Raw genomic sequence first — 19,900 nt, 5'->3', positions numbered from 1 at the left:
CCTTGGGTGTCTCTTGGCATTGGCAGGTCGGTATAAACCCCCAACAAGGCTCCTCTTTTTGGGGCTGCCTTCAGTCATTACAAGGCACCGCAAGACCATAGAGCAGGGCTCATCACTTGCTTCTTGCAAGGCATGTCATTCATTCACACAAGCACACCATAGAGTTAGTAAAGTAAAGCGGAAAATGTTTGTACTGAGAAAGCAGAGACTGGAGCTCTAAATGTTCTTACCTTGTCCTGAAGATCCTGGACGAGCCCCCAAGATGATTGCTTACAGCAAACGATGTTGGATTCATCATCTCTGAAGAAGATGATTTAGCCTTGAGACCAGGGACCTGGCTTGATCACTCAAGAGCTTTTGTGTAGCAGAGTTTTATTAAAGTAAGAAAAGGGACAGAGAAAGCTTCTGACACAGACATCAGAAGGGGGATGGAGAGTGCCCCCCTCACTTCTCTAAGCAAGGGAGCTATATACTTTTTTAGTTATTACAATAAACTGAAAGACTGTCTCAAGGTTGTAAAGATATTACTAGACCCACTCCCGTAATTTATATTTTAAGATAACAGGATTAGCCAGAAGGTTTTCAGGAAGGAGAAACTGTCCTCAAGCAGGATCAGTTCAGTTCAGTTTCTCAGTCATGTCTGACTCTTTGCGACCTGGTGGACTCCAGCATGCCAGGCTTCCCTGTCCGTCACCAACCTCTGGAGCTTGCTCAAACTCTTGTCCATTGAGTCAGTGATGCCATCCAACCATCTCATCCTCTGTCGTCCCCTTCTCCTCCCGCCTTCCAGTCTTTCCCAGCATCCAGGTCATTTGAAATGAGTCAGTTCTTTGCATCAGGTGACCAAAGTGTTGGAGTTTCAGCTTCAGCATCAGTCCTCCCAATGAATATTCAGGACTGATTTCCTTTAGGATGGACTGGTTGGATCTCCTTGCAGTCCAAGGGACTCTCAAGAGTCTTCTCCAACACCACGGTTCAAAAGCATCAATCCCTTGGTGCTCAGCTTTTTTATAGTCCAACTCTCACATCCACACATGACTACTGGAAAAACCATAGCTTTGGCTAGACGGACCTTTGTTGGCAAAGTAATGTCTCTGCTTTTTATTATGCTGTCTAGGTTGATCATAAGTTTTCTTCCAAGGAGCAAGCATCTTTTAATTTCATGGCTGCAGTCACCATTTGCAGTCAAGCAGGATACATACATTATTGTTATATAATCCTTGGTGGTGGTTTAGTCTCTAAGTCGTGTCCAACTCTTGCGACCCCATGGACTGTAGCCTGCCAGGCTCCTCTGTCCATGGGATTCTCCAGGCAAGAATTCTGGAGTGTGTTGCCATTTCCTTCTCCAGGGGATCTTCCCGACCCATTGCAGGCAGATTCTTTACCAACTGAGCTACAAGGGAAGCCACACACATAATCCTTAATACTGAGTTTAAAATGAGTTGTTTGTTGTGTAATCATCAGTTCCAGGCTTAAAGAAAAAAACGTTTTGTTACTAAGACTAAGGAATGTAGAGAAAAAAGAAAGTTGTTTGTCCTTTGCTCCTCCTTGAGAATTCCAGACCCCTATCTCCTCTTCAAGAGCCCCAGACCCTTTTTTCCTTCTTGGGGACCCCAGACTTCTTATTAACCTGCCTAGGAGTTGACTCTCTCATTGTGGGCATGCATCTCACTTTTCATGTGTACACTTAGAAGTAAGATTGCTGGATCTCATGCTAAGTGTATTTTTATAAGAAACTCCCCAACAGTTTACAACGTGGTGATATCATCTGACGCTCCCACCAGCAGTTGATATTATTACCAGTTTCTTAATTTTAGTCATTCTGTGCGTACGTAGTCAAAACTGTGATTTTATTTTGCATTTTCCTGGTACACGGATGTTGAACATCTTTTCAAGTGCTTATTGGTCATTCCTGCATCTTATTTTTGAAATATCTCTTTAAATTATCGGCTCAGTTTCTTTAAAAATAGGGCTGTTTTCAGGACTTCCTTGGCTGTCGAGTGGTTAAGACTCCGTGCTCCTAATGCAGGGGCCATGGGTTCTCCCTGGTTGGGAAACTAAGATCACATATGCCTCACAAAAAACTCTCACAAAACAATAGAGTTTTTTTCTTATTATTGAGTTACAAGAGTTCTTTATATATTCTGCATACAAGGCCTCTCACATACTTACTGTGAATAATTTTTCCTCCAGTCTGGCTTGTCTTTTCATCTTCTTAAGAATGTATTTTGAATAGCACAGTTTTTTAATTTTGAGGAAGTCCAGTTTATCAGTTCTTTCATATATAATTTGTTCTGTTTTATGTCCTAAGAAATCTTTGCCAAACCCAAGGTTACTAAGGTTTTCTTATATGTTCTCGTAGGTATTTTACAAGTTAGACTTTGTGTTTCGGTCTGTGACCTATCTTTGAATAAATTTTTGTGCGTAAGTTGGGATAGCAGTATGGGTTATTTTTTCCCAAACTGACATCCAGACAATTTGTTAACAAGACTTTCCTTATCCCCATTCAGGTCCCCCATTAATTGGTCATCTTTGTCTAAAAATTCATTACGTGTATGAGTGTGGGGGGGTCTGTGTTTAGACTTCTTTCTTTTCCATTGCTTTATATGCTCATTCTTATGCTGATAACATGCGATTTTGAATAATTTAGCTGTATATTTTGTAATGTAGCTTGTAATCAGATCTTCAGGTTTTTTTCAAGATTATTTTTGCATTTCTTTTGCCTTTCCATATGAATTTTAGAACCAGCTTGTCCATTTCTGTTAAAAAAGCCTGTTGGGATTTTGATTGGGATTTTTGTTGACTATTATTATATCTCTGTGAATCAGTTTTGAGGGAAATTTACACTAGTAAATTTTTTGAACAGTATTGAACCTTCCAATTCATGAACATAGTGCAAGTTTCTGTTTATGTTGACAAGCAAGTTTTGCATAGGCATATTTACTGTCCCTAAATATTTAGTGGTTAAATGCTCTTTTAAACGGTAATAGCTTTTTATTTTCATTTTCAGTTGCTAGGATAATAGAAATACAATTGAGTTACAAATATTGACTTGAAGTCCACGATTCGTTTTTTAGTTAAAACATAGCTCTCTTGAGGTACGTTGGATTCTGTCTCGCCCATATCATGTACAAAGTTTTACTTTTTTTTTTCTCCCAATATGCATGCCATTTGTTTTTCTTTCCTCACTGCACTGACTAGAAACTCAGGGAAAACAGACTTTTGGGGGCTTGTTTTTGATCTTAGAGGAAAAGAATTCAGTCTTTGACCATTAAGTATGACACTATCTCTAGGTTTTCCACTGTACTGCCTGCCCTTTATCAGATTGAGGACATCTTTTTCTTGGGTGTTGAGAAAAGGTTTTGAATTGTCAAAATTTCGATTTTTTAAAATTTTGTTCTTAGAATTTCACTATTTTGAGTGTTGCACCCTAGAGGTATATTGTAATAAAAATCAGAAACTTTTAGCCTTGACAGTGTGCTGTGGAGTATTCTGAACACTTTACTAACTTACGTAATCATTACAACAATCCTTTGAAGTATATATGGTCTAAATTTTACCAGTGAGCTTTAAATCATTGTTTTTGAAAGGAACTTAAATTCCATTCTTTCCCAGTCCCCTTTATTGTAGACATGAATATTCATTTCTAATAAATGAGGTTTGTTTGTTGTTTCTTTTTGAGTTCTAATTTGGATTCTCTTTGCATCATCATTAATTTTAATTAGTTTTAGAGTATATGAAACATTAACAGGGTTCTAAAATTCACAACTGTTAAAGACTATATCCTCAGAGAAATGTCTCTCTCTTCTTATCCCTTCTACTCCATCCATAATAATCTGTTCTTTGTAATTCTTAGCTAATATATGATCAATTTTGTGAAATTTCCATGAAGACTTAAGATTAAGGGGCATTGGGTGTAAAGTTTGACAAATAAGATTTACCTTATTTGGTTACTTAGGTCCTTGCTTGCTTTTTGACCACTTGATTTGCCTTGTGCTGAGTGGTCTTTTAAAGTTATTAGTGTATCTTTATCAGTCCTTCCCTATTTGTAGCTTTTGCTTCATAAAATGATTATTTGATCATAAATTATTATTGATATATCGATATTCATACATGTGTAAAGGAATCAAAATCTTTGTTATGAATTGTGGATTTGGGGTCATGCTTAATACCCTTTGGCTTGAATTCTACTTGTCTGATACTAGGATGGGTTTGTCTTTCTTACTGTCTTCTATCACCTATAAACTTTATATCCATTCCTTTTATTCTTTCTGACCACCTTTTGGGGTGATGATGGGTAGGATATTTCTTGTATAAGCATATAATTGAGTTTAGAGTTATGAGACAAATTGAAAATCTTTTTGTTTTCATAAATGTTATAAGTCCATTCATATTTATTGATATGGCTGAATATGTTTGATCCCAACTCTTGCATAACATTTAATTCTTTGTATTATGTTATATTGCTGCTGCTAAGTCACTTCAGTCGTGTCCAACTCTGTGCGACCCCATAGACGGCAGCCCACCAGGCTCTGCTGTCCCTGGGATTCTCCAGGCAAGAACACTGGAGTGGGTTGCCATTTCCTTCTCCAGTGTGTGGAAGTGAAAAGTAAAAGTGAAGTTGCTCAGTCGTGTCCGACTCTTCGCGACCCCATGGACTGAAGCCCACCAAGCTCCTCCGTCAATGGGATTTTCCAGGCAAGAGACCTGGAATGGGGTGCCATTGCCTTCTCCTATGTTATATTGGCTAGTTGTTAAAATTTTGCTCCAATCTTTTTTTCCTTCTCCCATTTTTACTTGCGTATTTCCACTTGAGTGTGCAAATGTTTGTACATTAATCCTCTAGCCTTTTTCCCATCTTTGAGATACATGAATAAAGTGCGTGTGTGTGTGTGTGTGTGTAATTTTGCTGAAGTTTTCCATTGATATCTTGGTTAGATGGAACCCAAGATGAAGATGGCCTATACTAGTCATTTGTGGCTGTTGAGCGTTTGAAATATGCTGAACTGAGATGTTCTATACATATAAAACACATGTGTTACATACAGGTTTTATAGGCTTGGTATGAAAGAAAAAAATGTAAAATATCACTATACCTTTTTATATTGATTCCATGTTGAAGTGATAATTTTTGGTGATTTATATTGACTTAAATAAAATATTAAAATTAATTTCATCCTGTTTCTGCTCTTTTTTACTGTGACTACTGGAAGATTTAAATGTGTGGCTCACATATGTAGTTCCCATTATATTCTGAACAGTGCTATTCTAGTAGATTTCTCAAAAGTCCCCTATTAAAGTCCCTGAGTACTTTGTATAGCTTTGATACTTGAAAGATAACTTAGCTGGATATAAAATTTGTGATTCATACTTTATGTTCATTGAGGTTTCTGGAAATGCTGCCTTATTGATTCTTTGCTTTATATGTTAATTTTAAAATCTGATATTCATCTGATTCTTTTGGCCGTTTAAGTTATATGTTATTGTTAACTATTATTGTTTGCTTTGAAGATTTTTTCATTATTTTTGAAATAGTTTTATTCAAATATATGCCAGAGTCTGTTGTTTTGTATTACTTTGGCCAGGTATTTGGTGAGTGTTTTAAAGTGTAATATCTTACTCATATTTAGGTGTAGAGTAGTGTTAGCTGCATGCATAGTGTTATGTAACATATCTAGCACTTTTCTTGGAAAATTGAAACTCTATACCCATTGAACAACAGCTTCCTTTTTCTCCTCTCCCAGCCCCTGACAACAACCACTCTTTCTAAGAATTGGACTACTTTATTTAGACCTCATATAAGCAGTGTAGTATTTGTGCTTTTGTAACTAGCTTATTCCACTTATAATATCCTCAAGATTCACGCATGTTGTAGCATGTGTCAGAATTGTCCTCCTTTTTAAGACTGACTAATATTCCATCATATGTATATACCACATTTTGTTTATGCATTCATCTGTCAGTAAACACTTGGGTTGCTTCTACCACTTGGTTATTGTAAATAACACTGCGAGGAGATCAAACCAGTCAATACTAAAGGAAATCAATCCTGAATGTTCATTGGATGGATTGATGTTGAATCTGAAGCTCCGGTTCTCTGGCCACCTGATGTTAAGAGCCAGCTAATTGGAAAAGACCGTTATGCTGGGAAAGACTGAGGGCAGAAGGAGAAGAAGGCAACAGAGGATGAGATGGTTAGATGGCATCGCTGACTCAGTGACATGAGTTTGAGCAAGCTCTGAGAGATGGTGAAGGACAGGGAAGCCTGACCTGCTGCAGTCCACGGATTCGCAAAGAATTGGACACAACTTAGTGACTGAACAGCGCATAAAAGATCATATCTGTGAGCAAAGATATTTTTACTTCTTCCTTTCCAATTTGGTATTTCTTTTTCTTGATAATTGCTCTTCCTAAGACTTCCAGTACTGTGTTGAATAGAACTGGCAAAAGCAGGCCTGCTTGTTTTCTTCCTGATTTAAAGGAACAGCTTTCAGTTTTTCACCATTGAGTATATTGTTAGCTGTGGGCTTGTGAGGATTTCTTTCTGTTCCTAGTTTCTTGAGTGTTAGTATCATGAAAGAGTTTGGATTTTTTTCAGTGTGTTAGTTGAAATAATCATGTGATTTTTGTCCTTCATTCTCTTATGTGTATTACATTGACTAATTTTCATACATTGAGCATTCTTGCATTCCAGAAATAAATCCCACTTGGTCATGATGTATAATCATCTTCATCTGTTGTTGAATTTGGTTTACTAGTGTTTCGTTGAGGACTTCTGCATTGTTATTCATCAGCAATATTGGTGTGTAGGGTTTTTTGTTTTTTTGTTTTGTTTTGTTTTACTTGTAGGGTTCCTCTGCCTTCCCCCTTCTGGTTTTATTGAGATAAGATTGACACATGACATTGTATTAAAGTGTACAGCATAATGACTTGATGTATGTGTATGTTGTGAAATGATTACCACAGTAGGTTTAGTTAACATTTGTCACCTCACATAGTTACTAATTTATTTTTCCCTTGTGAGGAGGACTTTAAGATGTACTGTCCCAGCAGCTTTCATATATGTAGTACTGTGTTATTAACTGTAGTCACTATGCTGTACATTACACTCTCAGGACTTGTTAAACTTATAACTGGAATTTTGTACCTATTGACTACCTTTACCCATTTGCACATCCCCACTCCCCAAGTAGTATCTGTCTGATTTTGGTTTCAGGCTAATACTGGACTCATGAGTTTGAAAGTTTTCTCCTCTCTTCAGTTATTTTTAGATTTTGAGAAGGATTGAAGTCTTTAAATGTTAGTAGAATTCTCTAGTAGTGAAGCCATCTGGTGATGAGCTTTTCTTTGTTGAGAGTTGTTTGTTTAATGATTCAGTAGATTCAGTATCATTTCTGTAGTTCATGTGTTTAATTTTTTCATGATTTAGCTTTTGTAGATTGTATATTTTTAGAAATTTATGTTCCTTCTAGATTAGTTAATTTGTTATATAGTTGTTAATAGTAGTCTCTTGATCACCCTCTCCCCTCCCTCAGGGGCATCAGTTTTAATGTATCTTCTCTGAGTTTCTGATTTTTGGTATTTGATTTTTTCTTAGTTCGTGTAGCTAAAGTAAAAATGAAGTTGCTTAGTCCTATCTGACTCTTTGTGACCCCATGAACTGTAGTCTACCTGGCTTTTCCATCCATGGGATTTTCCAGGCAAGAGTACCAGAGTGGGTTGTCATTTGCTCCTCCATCATGTAGCTAAGTAAGGGTTTGTCAATTTTGTTGATCTCTTCAAAGAACTTTTAGTTTTGTTGGTGTTTTTTAAAAAATTTCTCTGTTCTCATTTTCATTTATTTCTACTCCAATCTAATTTATTATTTCTTTCCTTAAGCTAACTTTGGGTTTTGTTTGTTCTGTTCCTAGTTCCTTGCGGTGTAAAGTTAGGTTGACTCCAGATCTATTCTTTTTTAATGTAGGTAGGAATTTATTCGGAGAAGGCAATGGCACCCCACTCCAGTACTCTTGCCTGGAAAATCCCACGGGCAGAGGAGCCTGGTAGGCTGCAGTCCATGGGGTTGCTAAGAGTCAAACAGGACTGAGCGACTTCACTTTCACTTTCCACTTTCATGCATTGGAGAAGGAAGGAAATGGCAACCCACTCCAGTATTCTTGCCTGGAGAATCCCAGGGACAGGGGAGCCTGGTGGGCTGCCAGCTATGGGGTCACACAGAGTCGGACACGACTGAAGCAACTTAGCAGCAGCAGCAGGAATTTATTGCTATAACCTTCTTTCTTAATACTGCTTTTGCTGCATCCCTAAGTTTTTGTTATGTTGTATTTTCATTTGTCTATTTTCTAAATTCCTTTGTCATTTTTTCCTTTGACCCATTGATTGTCAAAAAATATGTTGTTTGGTTTCTGCATATTAAAATTTTCCAAGTTTTCTTTTGCTGTTGATTTCTAGTTTAATTGGAAAAGATGGTGGTTGTAAAAGGTACTTGATATGGTGTGTCCATTGACATAGTTTTATATTTAATTATTTTTGTGTTTTTTATCTTTTAAATTCTATACCAGAATTAAAAGTGACTTATGCATCACCATTACAGTATTACAAGATTCTGTATTTGTCTATATATTTACCTTTACTGGAGAATTTTCTGTTTTTCAGTGGTTCTATGTACTGTCTAATTAGTGTTTTTGCTTCAACTTGAATGACTCTCTCTAGCAATTCTTATAAAAGACAGATTCACTGGTGATTAACTCTTTCAGCCTTTGTTTATCTTGTTAGGTCTTTATTTCTTTGAGTTTTGAAGGGCAGTTTTTCCAGATATAGTATTGTGGTCGGCAGGTTTTTTGTTTGTTTCAGTGCTTTGAATATATCATCCACTACTTTCTGGATTGTAATGTTTCTCCTTCTAAATTTTAAAAAATTCGTTAGTTTTGGGTGCGCTGAATCTTTGTTGCTGTGCTCAGGCTTTCTCTGGTTGTGGTGAGTGGGGCTACAATCTAGTTGCAGTGTGCAGACTGCTTTTTACGGTGGCTTCTCTTATTAGAGAGCACCGGGCTTCAGCAGTTGTGGTGAGTAGTCTCAGTAGTTCTTCACAGGCTCAAGCGCATTCGGGCTTCAGTAGTTGCGGTGTGTGTGGGCTCAGTAGTTGTGGCCAGGGACTTAGCTGCCCCGCAGCACGGGGAGTCTTCCCAGGCCAGGGATGGAACCTGTGTCTCTGCATTGGCAGGCAGATTCTTAACCGCTCTACCACTAGGGAAGTCCAAGGCCTGTAATGTTTTTGATGAGTAACTGCTGATCATCTTGTGGATGCTCCCTTGTACCTGATGATTTGCTTTTTCTCTTGCTGCCTTTTGGACTCTGTCTGTCTTTAACTTTTGACCCTTTGGTTATATGTCTTAGTGTAGGCTTTTTTTTAGTTCATCCTAGTTGTCTTCTTTTGAGCATTTTGAATTTGGATGTCCTTCGTTTTGGATTTGGTAAGTTTGGGACCATTTGTTTCTTCCTATAAACTTCCTGCTCCTTTTTCCTCCTTTTAGGGCTTCCATATGTGTGTCTTGATATGTTGGTGGTGTCATCAGTTTCTTAGGTTTTATTCATTCATTTCTTTCCCTTTGAGTCCATTAATTCTTCTGCTTAATCAAGTCTGCTGTTACTAGGTTGATTTTTTTTTTTCCCTCCCAATTCATTTATTGTAACCTTCAGGTCCAGATTTTCCATTTGGGTTTTTTTTTTTTTTTTTTTTTTTAATGTTTTCTGTGTGTGTGTGTGTGTGTTTAATGTTTCCCATCTCTTTCTTGATATGTTCATACATTGTTTTTCCTGATTTAGTTCGTCTGTGTTCTTTTAGTGCATTGAACTTTATTAATATGATTATTTTAAACTTTTATTGTCAGATAATTCACCAATCTCTTATTTCTTTAGGATCAGTTTCTGGAGATTTATTTTTTTTTGATTGTCCAGTTGCCCCCTGCCTCGTGTTTTCATACACCGCCTTGTTTTTTTCTATTGTTATAATTTGTGTGTTTGAACTGTAACTCCTAGTCTTTATGAACTGGCTTCATACAGGGTAAGAGCTTTAGCAATCAACCCAGGTAGGGAGTCTGGAAGCCCTCAAACCTTTTCTGGAGATGCATCTTCCCTGGGCACCTTCACATAATTTCCTAGTTAGAGGGGTTCCCTGGATTTTCTATTAGGAGCTTGTTGTAATGTTTTGCTCCCTCTGGTGTTTGTCAGTGTTACTGCGAGTTTTCTGATGTTGAAACAAGCCTCTTAAGTTCTTTTTTGTTCTCCACAGCACCTAGGCATCCAAAGAATGTTGGCTCAGTTAGCCTTCTGAGTTAAGTGAGAAGGAAGATAGTCCCTGGGGCAACTCCCCCAAAAGCTGAAATTTTAGACCCACGTTCTACTCTTCTGTTTCCTTCCCAAGGAAGAGCTGTGAGCTGAGTGTTTTCTCCTGATTGCCTGAAGCAGTATCAGATCCTGTCTGGTGATGCTAGTTTTTGTGTTCCATCTTGCTCCCTCTTGGGCTTTTTTTGATAAATAGATTCATATATTTTATCTTAACTACTAGTTCTATTGCATTTTCTCTTTTTTGTTTTGTTTTTTCTTCAAGGACTCCACTTATATGAATGTCGTTTCTTCTTTGCCTACTTTTATATTCTGTCATCTTTCTTACTCATTTTACTTCTTTCTTCACTTTATTCCTATTCACTTGGTTATTTGACATCCTATATAAAGCACACTTAAGTCTTTGAGTATATTTTACACTAGGCTTCTCATAATTTTAGTTTTCATTTCTGAGGTAATTGTCTTTTTCTTTCTTTTTGCGTTCAATCAACTCTTTCCGTTTTTTTCCTGAGTCTTTTGCGTCCTTCTCCCATGTTAGTTTTTTGTGTATTTGGGGTAGTTCACAACATTCTTAGTTTAGTAGTGCCCTCTTCTGTCAGTGTAGGCTGTGTGGAATGATCTGCTTTTGAGGAGTAGGCAAAGAATAGCTTGTCTCATTCTGGCTCTTTCTAGCTCCCCATAATTTTGTTTTCTGCAGGACAAGTGAAATGGGCTCAGTTAAAATTTTTTTTTTCCTTCTCTGTAAGTATTTGAAACTTGCTCTTTTGATTTTGATCTCCAGGAATCTTGCTACACTCTGTTTTGTGCTGATGGTTCATCTGTAATTCAGTTTGTCATTGTGGCTTAAGTTTTTTAGTCCTTTACTAGTAAGTTTATAATTACAGTGAGGTAGAGTAGATAATTGTAGTTACTCAATCAGCTATATTTAGTTGGAAATTTTGGATGCAAATTTTTAAAATAACAATGAATGTTTAACTTTGTATGCAGTCTAATTTGATGGATTCTGAAACCTAGCCTGCATATTGGGGTATGAGCTTGACAAGATGGAAAAGAGACATACAATGATTCAAATTTCAGTCCTGCTAATTTCTGTCATAGAAATCACAGAGTCTTAGTTTACTCATCTCCAGAAGAAAAATATTTCTACCTTGTACCTTGTGGAATTGTGCTTGGTACTTACACATGACTAGAAATCATTAATTATATAGCATTTTTTAGTTTGTGTTTAATGGCTTACCATATAATCTCATGTGTTACTAAGAAGAGTATAAAGTGTAGAGAAATTATATACTTTATACTTTTCTTAATAATTGATGCTTTCATATTGTGCTGGAGAAGACTCTTGAGTTCCTTGAACTGCAAGAAGATCCAACCAGTTGATCCTAAAAGAAATCAGCCCTGAATATTCATTGGAAGGACTGATGCTGAAGCTTCAATACTTTGGCCACCTGATATGAAGAGCTGACTTATTGGGAAAAGACCCTGATGCTGGGAAAGATTGAAGGCAAAAGGAGAAGGGGCCAGCAGTGGATGAGATGTTAGATACGATCACTGACTCAATGGACCTGAATTTGAGCAAACCCTGGGAGACAGTGTAGGAGACAGAGGAGTCTGGTGTGTTGTAATTCATGGGATCTCAAAGAGTAGGAAACGACTTAGTGACTCAACAACAACAAAATTTTTCTAGGAAAACCCAAAAAATGTTTAGGTATGTAATAGATAGGTGTAAAAGGATATTTCAGAATGTCAAAGTACCATGAGAAGTGATTTTGTGTTTTTGGTAGAGAGTTCCTTCATTTAAGATGTTAAACCTTTTTATATCTTTTTTTTTTTTTTTAGTTTACAAAAGTAATATAGATTTATAGAAAATTAATGTATAGAAAATTCTGAAACCGCAAAAGGCACACAGAAGGAATAGCATTTTGTGGAATGTTCTATTCTGTATTCTTCCAGGCTTTTTTTAAGGTCACTAGAGGTCTGTGTTATGTTGTTTTCTACTATTACCTAAGAGTTCTAGTTTATGGATATAATATAACAATTTATATACTAATTATGTATTTATTGCCATTTAGACTTTTTTTTTTGGTGTTAGAAACAGTGCCATGGTGAGCATTTTCATTTAGTCAGTGTTGCCCATTTGTTGGTTGCCTTTTGAAGAATTCCATTTGTGGAGTTGGTAGGTCAAAGGCATGCTTTCATAAAGGAAATTAAGTAGTACTTGGTTTTTAGTTGTTATTAAAAATTAGGTAACATCACCCATGTATAATGCAGCATGTAACAAGAACAGCATTATTCCTGTCAACCTCTTCCCCGCCAATACAATGACAAATCAAAACTCTGATACCTACTTTCAGGCTTTTGTGTGTGTTTGCCACTGATTATAACTATTATATGAAACACAGTCCTCAAGAAGCCTTGTCATTGTTTTCTCTGATTTTTTTTTTTTTTTTTTTACAGATAGACTGATAATCTGGGGAAGGAAATGGTAGCTGAAAATTTATTTATAGAACTAAATTTAGTCTGTAAATGGGGGAGTATGTCATGGTCTAGCTCCTTAAATTTCTGGCTGCATCTGTCATCTGTCTGCTGCATTAAGAAGGGAGTCATCCATGATCTGTTTTTAAATTTTTCATTTGTAAAATTAATGTTAAATCTTAATCTATTAAAGATGTATTTCAAAAATTAGATTATACCTAAAAATGTATTTAGGACAAAGTCAAATATACATCAAAAGAATCTCTTCCAAAAAAAAAAAAGTGCGTACTGTTTTTGTTACCTGTGTCTGTAGATTTATTAGCATTATAAGAACCTGTTTTGTAATCTTTATTAGACTTTTCTAGTAAGGGTGGAATAGTCAAGAAACATTGGAATCAGAATCCTGAAATTTCTCTCTCTTATATATCATTACTATTTGCTAAGAGTAAGTCACTTGTTTCTTGAATGCCATTTATAAAAATGGAAAATAATATCTACCCTTGTGTCCCAAGATTGTAAGGAGCTAATAGGCATGTGATTGTGGGTGTACTTTGAGAACTATAAAATATTACATCAGTGCGGGGTGACATTGCATACTGTATCACTTTTTTTAACCAGGAGAGGTGAAATATCATCAAGGTAATAGAAAATAGAGCTTCCCAGGTGGCTCAGACGGTGAAGAATCTGCTGCAGTGTGAGAGACCCAGCTTTGATCCCTGGGTTGGAAAGATCCTCTGGAGAAGGGAAGGGCTCCCCATTCCAGTCTTCTTGCCTGGAGAATCCCAGCCAAGAGGAGCCTGGTGGGCTACAGTTTATGGGATCACAAACAGTTGGACACAACTGGGCAACTTTCACCTTCAGTAGGAAAATACAGGCTTAATTAATGCTATAAATTGCTGGCCTCATTCAAGGCCTGGCTTTCTAGTTTCTTGATGTTGTTTGTGTGTTTGATCCCCTCAAAAGTTCTTAGTCAACTCAAAAGTATTTACTCCAAATAACTAAATTGATAGTAATATTTGTATGAAAAGTATACTTAGTGCTTCAGCTTGGGATTCTGTCCTATGAAAAAAAACATTTTCTGAAGGTGAAGAAGCTGTCCTGTCCCTTGGTTCAGCTGGTTGCCTTTTTCTGAATGTCTCTGGGCTCTAGTCCATTTTGGATAGTCTGTTCCCTGTGCCTGGATTATTTCTTCTTTTCCTTTTTTGCCTTGCTAAATTGCTATTGATCCTAAAACTCTTAGTTTATATTTTACTGCCTTTGGACATCTTCAGCAATATGTGAACCGTCAACTTCCAGATGTTCAAGCTGGTTTTAGAAAAGGCAGAGGAACCAGAGATCAAATTGCCAACATCCGCTGGATCACCGAAAAACCAAGAGAGTTCCAGAAAAGCATGTATTTCTGCATTATTGACTATGCCAAAGCCTTTAACTGTGTGGATCACAAGAAACTGGAAAATTGTTCAAGAGATGGGAACACCAGACCACCTGACCTGCCTCTTGAGAAATCTGTATGCAGGTCAGAAAGCAACAGTTAGAACTAGACATGGAACAACAGACTGGTTCCAAATAGGAAAAGGAGTACGTCAAGGCTGTATATTGTCACCCTGCTTATTTAACTTATATGCAGAGTACATCATGAGAAACGCTGGGCTGGAAGAAGCACAAGCTGGAATCAAGATTGCCAGGAGAAATATCAATAACCTCAGATATGCAGATGACACCACCCTTATGGCAGAAAGTGAAGAGGAACTCAAAAGCCTCTTGATGAAAGTGAAAGAGGAGAGTGAAAACGTTGGTTTAAAGCTCAACATTCAGAAAATGAAGATCATGGCATCTGGTCCCATCACTTCATGGGAAATAGATGGGGAAACAGTGGAAGCAGTGTCAGACTTTATTTTTTGGGCTCCAAAATCACTACAGATGGTGATTGCAGCCATGAAATTAAAAGACGCTTACTCCTTGGAAGGAAAGTTATGACCAACCTAGATAGCATATTCAAAAGTAGAGACATTACTTTGCCAACAAAGGTCCATCTAGTCAAGGCTATGGTTTTTCCATTGGTCATGTATGCATGTGAGAGTTGGACTGTGAAGAATGCTGAGTGCCGAAGAATTGATGCTTTTGAACTGTGGTGTTGGAGAAGACTCTTGAGAGTCCCTTGGACTGCAAGGAGATCCAACCAGTCCATCGTGAAGGAGGTCAGTCCTGGGTGTTCTTTGGAAGGAATGATGCTAAAGCTGAAACTCCAGTACTTTGGCCACCTCATGTGAAGAGTTGACTCATTGGAAAAGACTGATGCTGGGAGGGATTGGGGGCAGGCGGAGAAGGGGACAACAGAGGATGAGATGGCTAGATGGCATCACCGACTCTATGGACGTGAGTTTGAGTGGACTCTGGGAGTTGGTGATGGACAGAGAGGCCTGGCGTGCTGCAATTCATGGGGTCACAAAGAGTCGGACATGACTGAGCAACTGAACTGAACTGAACTGGACATCTTTATCTGTTTTCCCAGAATGAGTGTTTTGACCAATTGTGAAGAGACATGGTTGTCAAGCTCAGACATGATTGCATACTTAGATAATCTATCTTCCACTAGCTAGGTTCTTTAATGGCGAAGTCTGTCTCTGTCTCATTCACTCATAATTCTCAGTGACAGGAATAGTATCTGGTGTCTACCAGGTGCTCTGAAAAATGTTGAAATGATGGCTTCTGATATATAAATCTTAATTTATGCAATGCAGGGTAGCCAGATGAGATTTAAGGAATTTCTGAAGCAATCCATTTAAATATTTAGGAACCTTAAAGAGAGGAGGCAGTGCGGCTAGAATAAAGTTTGGGAGGAGAGAAGTATGAGAAGTCTTGTAAGTCATTGAGTGATTTTAACCTTTGAATATGAAGGGGATCCTGCGTGGCCTAGTTTACATTCCAAACAGTAAAGGTGCTTTGTTGGAAATTTTTCGTAGTGGGTCAGAGAGAAAGTATCTGTTAAGTGGTGAGGTAATGAGAAGTTACTAGAATCTGGATGTATATTATAAGAACTATTTTTTCATCTTTGTTAAAAAAATGCTTCTTGCTATGATACTAATATAGTCTGTTGATTATAATTTTCTCTTGTCTTTGAGTTATTGAGAATTTTGTACTTTTGAAGTTTGAGGTGTATAAACGCAGAAGATACTTAGAATCTGATATAAATTCTTTTTCTGTTATTTGCTTTTATTTGTGTTATCTGGTATTGGTGATAAGCACCTCAATTAATTTAACAAACAAGGGATCAGTTTTCTTGTAATTGAGATGTTAAATTCTGCTTTATGAATACTTAATTCTGCTTATTAAAATTGTAGTCATTTAAAGTGATACCAGTATGTATACAAGTATTAAGGGAGAATAATGGCAATGTTTTCTGAAGGTCTGTAGTGTAGGAACTACTGTGTTTTAATTGATTCTTAAAGTACTTTGCAATTATTAAATAAAATAAATTTTAAATAGAATTTTGTATTGAATTGACATTATTGAAACAACTTACATTGCCTGCTTTACATTTTCCAGGAACATCACTTACAGCGAGCTATTTCGGCACAGCAAGTGTTTAGAGAAAAAAAAGAGAGCATGGTCATTCCAGTTCCTGAGGCAGAGAGCAACGTCAACTATTACAATCGCTTGTACAAAGGAGAGTTTAAACAGCCAAAACAGTTCATTCACATTCAGCGTAAGTTTGTTAATTCATTTTTTCTGTTTGTAATTTAAATGTATCAAACAGTGAAAAATCCTTTCTCTCTTTTTACACAAAGAAATTTGAATTTTAAAATTCATACCCACTGATTTATAGAAATGTAAAACATGAAAGAATAAAATTCCTCTGTGCTTACATCTGAACTTCAAGATCATTTTGATTGTGAGTTACATTTGGAACAGTTGATGGTTATGTTGTATAGGATTTTCTGCAGAACTTAAACTTATACAGCTGGAACATATAATATATTACCTTTTTATATATTTTTTTGCATATTATACTGTTTTAATACACTTACTATACAGCTATAAAGTATAATGGATTACCGTACCCAAATAAGGTATGTTTTTCAAGGCCTAGTGGCTATAATGCTGATTAGGGGCAAATCTGAAATTTTTTTAGAATTAGATCCTACACCTCTACCTTCTTGTAATTTTTATGGAATTCTAATTCTTCCTCCTTTGATCCTCTTATTTTTCTCCCCATTGTTATTTTTTAAATGATCACCATCTCTGATCTTAAAACTGTTTCACTAATCTCCTAACTGTTCTGTTATCCATACCCTCTTCTAATCTTCTCCACAAAGTCCACTGGCACCAGAATGGTCTTCCTGAAGTGTCTGTCTGATCAGATTATGACCTGGACTTAAAATTGTACTGTGTTCTTTATTTTATAGTAGCAGTGTGCAGCTAATTTTGCAGACAGATGCTAGTGTCTTAGTTTCTTGTCTGGTTGTATTTGGGAAATAAACTTTGAGTCGTTTGTTAAAATAGTGTTGAGGGCTCTGCTTCAAGTGTACCTGTATGAGAGTCTCTTGATTTGCAGCCTGGTAATAGTTATTTTTAAAAAGTTGTCAGGGTAATTCAAAACATCTCCAGATTTAATACTGACTGTAAAATCTAGTATTTTTCATTAGTTCTCAAGATATACATTTGTCATATTTGAAATGAGATTGCATCTTAAATTGCTTTACTTCTCAATTAAAGTATGGTTTGTCTAAAGAGAATTTCTACTTGTTTTTGCCAGGCATCTGGGCACCAACCTGAGACCACCTTAAAGTCTTTGCTTGTTTTGTTTTATTTGTTTGCTTTTGGACCACACTGGTAGCTTTAGTTTTACTTGTTTGTTTTTAGACCACACAAGTAGGCTGTGGACCTGCTTGGAATTCAGTTCTCAGGAAGAGATTTTCTTCCCCCCTCCTTCCACCTAAGGGCAATTTGAGAAATATAGTTTCATGTTGTTCCTTTCTGCATGGCTGTTGTATTTATCTTATGCTGAAGTTCTTGCCCTTTGATATAAAGCTTTATGTAGGAATATTATATAAATTTAAATATAAAGCTTTTTCTTTTTCTTTCTTGCAGTTCATAAAGTAATGGTGCATCTTGTAATTGCTGGCATTATAGATTTAATAGAATGCAATAATAGCCAAAGTCTCTGATTTGAATGCAAGGCCATTTGTGATTTGTTACCTGCTTCCCCCTTTAACCTCATCTCCAGTTGCTCTTTCCCTCCCACTTTATCCTGTAGGGAATAAAATTATCCACATTTGCCTTGTTTCACACTTCACATTTCCTTGCATGTGCTATTCAAGTCTTCTTTCCTTTTCTATAGCTTAAGATCTTCGAACTCCCTTTTGCCGCTTAACCCTGATATCTCATTCTACCTCTCCTTTGCTTTATCTCAGTAGCTTGCCTCTGTCAGAGGACTCACCATGCTTTATTGTGATTATTTGTAACCATTCTGTCTCTCCTTTTAGATTGTGAGCCCCTTGAGGGCAGGGACTATGTTTTGTTTTCCCTTTGTATCTTTAGAGTCAAGTGCATGGCTTGTAAATGCTCAATAAAATGGCATGTTTGTTGACTGGTTCAGTTGTTTTTAAATGGCTTAAAAGCCTTTAGGTGTCAGAACCATTTTCCAGAGACTGTTCCCCTAAGCATTCAAGAGAAACACAGTTGCAAAAATTATTTGTGTGATTCGTTTTCTCTGTGTCTTTGACTTTGAAATCCCTTAGCTTGTTGAATTTTCCTTGTCTTTGTATCAGGAATGAGATAGCTGTTCATAATAGAAATTTTAGGCATTTTTTAAGCCAACATATCCCCACTCTTCCTTTTTTTTTTATTTTTATTTTTTCCCACTCTTCCTTTTTGTGTATTTTAATAACAGTATAGCTGGACAGTAGGACCATTTGTAAAACCCATTCTTGGCAACCAAGAACCAGAAATTGGATGTAACCCATCTGGGTCAGACCCAATAGATACAATAAATATTAATCTTGTGTTGTGTTTTTTCTCCATTTCATTTTATTCTATTGCTGTAATAAATGGAATAAAAATAATAGAAGATTATTTTAGCTACTTCCTTTTTTCTCATTGAGTCTTAGCATATATATTTTATATATACTATTGTATACTAAATTGTGCTACACAGTTTTTTTCTGCCTTTTCTATTTATATTTTAGTTTCCTCAGGTTTTTATGTAGTCTTCTGTTGTCATTTTCAATGTATATATAATTTTCCATCAAATGTATATTCCGTTATTTGCGTGCCTTTTTGCCTACTGTTGGGCTTCCTTGGTGGCTCTGCTTTAGTCTTTGTACCTTCCAATCCGTCATCCACATTGCCACTTTTGTGATTGGTACCCATTTAGAATGTTTCCAAGACTTACTGTTGCCTATAGGATAAAATTTTAACTCATCTGTGTGATGTTTAAGGCTCTCCTTTGTGCCTGTCTCGTCACAGTCTGCTATGTGTTCTTCCACCGTGACATCAGCCTGTCATTGAAATGAACTGTTGACAGTCTGTTCCTCCTCTAAACTGTAAGTTCTTTGGGAACAGATGCTGCATCTCATTCACCATACAGTCCCACACTACAATCTCAATATACTGCACACCCAACCTCCCCCCACACCAATTCCTCTAACTCTTCACACTTTCAGCTACAATAATAGATCCTTTTAGCTCTATGATTCATCCCTTATTTTCTCATCCAGGCCTTTACATAGCCCTTTACTTCTCTTGTCCCATTGTTAAAGTACAGTTTATTCTCCAAGGCTCATCTCCAGGGCCACCTTTAAGAGCCTTTTCCTAACCCCTTTAAGCAGAGTTCCTAACAGTGTTTACCTCAAGCCCTCTTGTTGTGTGTACACCCTCACTGTGGCATCAACCACCTGTAGTTGCAATTGTTTGCCCTCTGTTGCTTCACAGGTTATAAGGCTCATTGAGAGAAGGGACTTTTTTTTTTCTTCTTAATTTTACTGCCTACTGTAGTACCTAGCATATGACTAGGTATGAAGTTAAATATTTTGCCAAATAAATCATGAATGAATGGTGAAGATAAAAGCATACACATCTT

General features: G+C 36.8%; 1 protein-coding gene across 2 annotated transcripts in view; it reads left to right on the top strand.

Moving 5' to 3' along the window:
- Positions 1-19,900, top strand: part of EPC2 (enhancer of polycomb homolog 2) — a 127,428-nt gene that overhangs the window by 37,210 nt on the left and 70,318 nt on the right. For both annotated transcript variants that reach the window (XM_061438417.1, XM_061438410.1), the window contains exon 2: positions 16,366-16,525. In XM_061438417.1, the coding sequence (XP_061294401.1) occupies positions 16,366-16,525 (160 nt within the window). The remainder of the gene's footprint in view (positions 1-16,365; positions 16,526-19,900) is intronic.

The sequence above is a fragment of the Bos javanicus genome, chromosome 2 (assembly GCF_032452875.1).
Source record: "Bos javanicus breed banteng chromosome 2, ARS-OSU_banteng_1.0, whole genome shotgun sequence".
Classification (NCBI taxonomy): Eukaryota; Metazoa; Chordata; class Mammalia; order Artiodactyla; family Bovidae; genus Bos; species Bos javanicus.
Note: the sequence above shows the minus strand (reverse complement) of the source record. Positions and strands in the feature narration are given on the sequence as shown.